At 48.6% G+C, this 2,403-nt stretch overlaps 1 protein-coding gene across 1 annotated transcript; it reads left to right on the top strand.

Moving 5' to 3' along the window:
• Positions 1 to 316: 316 nt before the first annotated feature.
• Positions 317 to 1,379, top strand: LOC143025256 (uncharacterized). The gene is made up of 3 exons (XM_076184717.1): positions 317 to 382; positions 555 to 809; positions 927 to 1,379. The coding sequence occupies exons 1-3, from the start codon at positions 368 to 370 to the stop codon at positions 1,269 to 1,271; spliced, it is 615 nt and encodes a 204-aa protein (XP_076040832.1). The 5' UTR covers positions 317 to 367; the 3' UTR covers positions 1,272 to 1,379.
• The last annotated feature ends 1,024 nt before the right edge of the window (positions 1,380 to 2,403 follow it).

Genomic DNA, 2,403 nt, shown 5'->3' with positions numbered 1-2,403 from the left:
TTCTCATCCCTCATTTTTTCTTCCTTCTTTTCTTCTTCTCTCTTCCTCTTCGTCCTCCTCCTCATCATCATCCTCTTCCTCCTTCTCTTCCTCCTCATCTTCCTCCTCCCATGTAAGGATCAATAGGTCTTTTGCTGTTCGTTTGTCCACGAAACTCCATGTAACTCCTTTTCCTCCTCTCCTCCTCATTTTAAAGTGACGCATCTTTGGGTGCGCAACATTCTTGGTCACGGTCTGCAATCCTCGCGCGTAATGAGCTGCGTCAGCGCAAGCTTACCGGATGCAGGTTGGTGGATATATAAAGAACTGGAAGAGAGACTTTGGCCATCAGTGTCCTCTTCCCTCCCAAGCAACTCTCAATTAGGCCATGGCGTTCACCAAGGTACGTAGATCCTCTTCGGGAACAACCCAATTCTTCGGCCCCTCCACCATGAGAGTCCTGGGCCTGAACTGAGTCACATCACTTGGCGCCGGCAGGAACAACTTCTCTAAAGGTCTCAAAGATTTTCTTCGTTCGAAAGAAACTGATTTTTCTTTTCTTTCTCTCTTTGAAGGTTTTATTGTGCGCTGCCGCAGTGGTGATGTGTCAGGCTCATCCTGGCATCCTGACTCCTGCAGGAGATCATGGCTACGACGTTCCTGCCACGCCTGTCTTCGTACATCATGGTCACCCAAAAGTCCTCCCCGTGTTTCTTGTTCCTCTCTACCAGACCCCTGTTCTTGTCCAAGAGGAGCAGGACCACATCCTTGACCCTGTCCACGAGGAGGAGGAAGAGGAGGAGGAGGAGGAGGAGGAAGATATTCATGAGGTACTGTATCTTTACTAAGTTATCTGTTTTTGAATCAAAATATACAAAGATATATACCTTTCATGTGGGCTTTCCTTGCTTGTTACGAAGAACACTTACTGATCCGCTCCTCTGCAGCCGGGAATGCCCTTCGACTTCGGCTACGTCGTTGAGGACGAACCTAGTGGCAACGACTTCGCCCATGCCTCGAATTCGGACGGCAACATCGTCGAGGGCGAGTATCGGGTTGACCTTCCCGACGGACGTACTCAGATCGTTACATACACTGCCGACCCGGTCAAGGGCTACGTGGCCGAGGTCAAGTACGAGGGCGAGGTACACTTCCCCGAGGTCGACCCTGTCCCTGTCTACCATGCCCCAGCACCTACCCCAGAACCTACCCCAGAACCTACCCCAGCACCTACCCTTGCACCTACCCCAGAGCCAGTACCCGCTCTTTCCTACCTCCCACCAGAGCATTAAGGCATCAGCCGACTCTTCAGGAACCAATTCGATCCGTCAGAGTAATTACGGATTTAGTGCACCTGCACCGAAATGAGGTCGTTCATTGAAATAAAGTATGGAAAGTTCCTTGTATTCCTATTTACTTGCCAGTGATTTATTTCATAAGACCGAAGATACAACTTGATATAGTAACATACATAATCTATTTCTGAATCAAGCCTCATCTGTTTAAGCGGACGAATTCGCTTCTTTCAAATATTTTTTCTTAACAATTAAAGACGATTTTACTCAGGTCAGAGGAGACCCTGGTCCCTCGAGATTTTAGAAATGGAAAATTATTTTCTTAACATGAACATCAAGTGATTGATTCTTGATTTGATTCCTAACAATAGTAATTACATACATACATATACCAAGGCTTTTGTCCCCCTTACCAGGGGGGTAGCCAAAAAGGACAAGGCACAAAAACATTCCCACCCATTTCATCCCCGAAAACACTCCACACCCCTCCACCCTCCCTCCCATCTTAGCACCTCCCAGATGACGGGTCATCCCTGCACCCTGTCCACTGCCCTGGGTCAGAAGCAGTGTCGCAGGACACAGCACATCCACAGCAAGGCCGCTTCATTAAATCGGCGACCCCCCCTCTCCGTCCCCCCATATAAAGGAGAGGACGGGGAGAAATCCCTTCGAGCTGCGTCAAAAATTTTTGCTCACACACACTACCTCACCCCCATTCCCCCGTCCAATCCACCTCATGCATCACAACATTTTCCATATACAACCATTCTCCATTCACCCCTGTCTTCTGTCCTCTCCCGTCCTTCCTCAACTGACATTCCCCTCTTCCCCAAAGCCCCCTTCACCCCATCCATCCATCTCATCCTAGGACGTCCCTTCATGTTTACTCCCTCCACATCTGCATTCCATACCTCCTTTACTAGTCTTTCTTCACTCATTCTTTCCACGTGTCCAAATCATCCTAATACTCTTTCATCCACCCTATCTCCCAGCTCCCTTTCCACCCCTGTTCTCCTCCTCACTTCCTCATTTCTCACTCTATCTAACCTAGTAACCCCCATCATACTTCTCAGACACTTCATCTCAAACACATTCAAATTCCTTCTCTCTTCCTCTCTCATGTTCCATG

This window comes from Oratosquilla oratoria, chromosome 5 (assembly GCF_046742065.1).
Source record: "Oratosquilla oratoria isolate Oo_2021 chromosome 5, ASM4674206v1, whole genome shotgun sequence".
NCBI classification, from domain to species: Eukaryota; Metazoa; Arthropoda; class Malacostraca; order Stomatopoda; family Squillidae; genus Oratosquilla; species Oratosquilla oratoria.
This window is presented reverse-complemented; position numbering and strand designations above follow the sequence as displayed.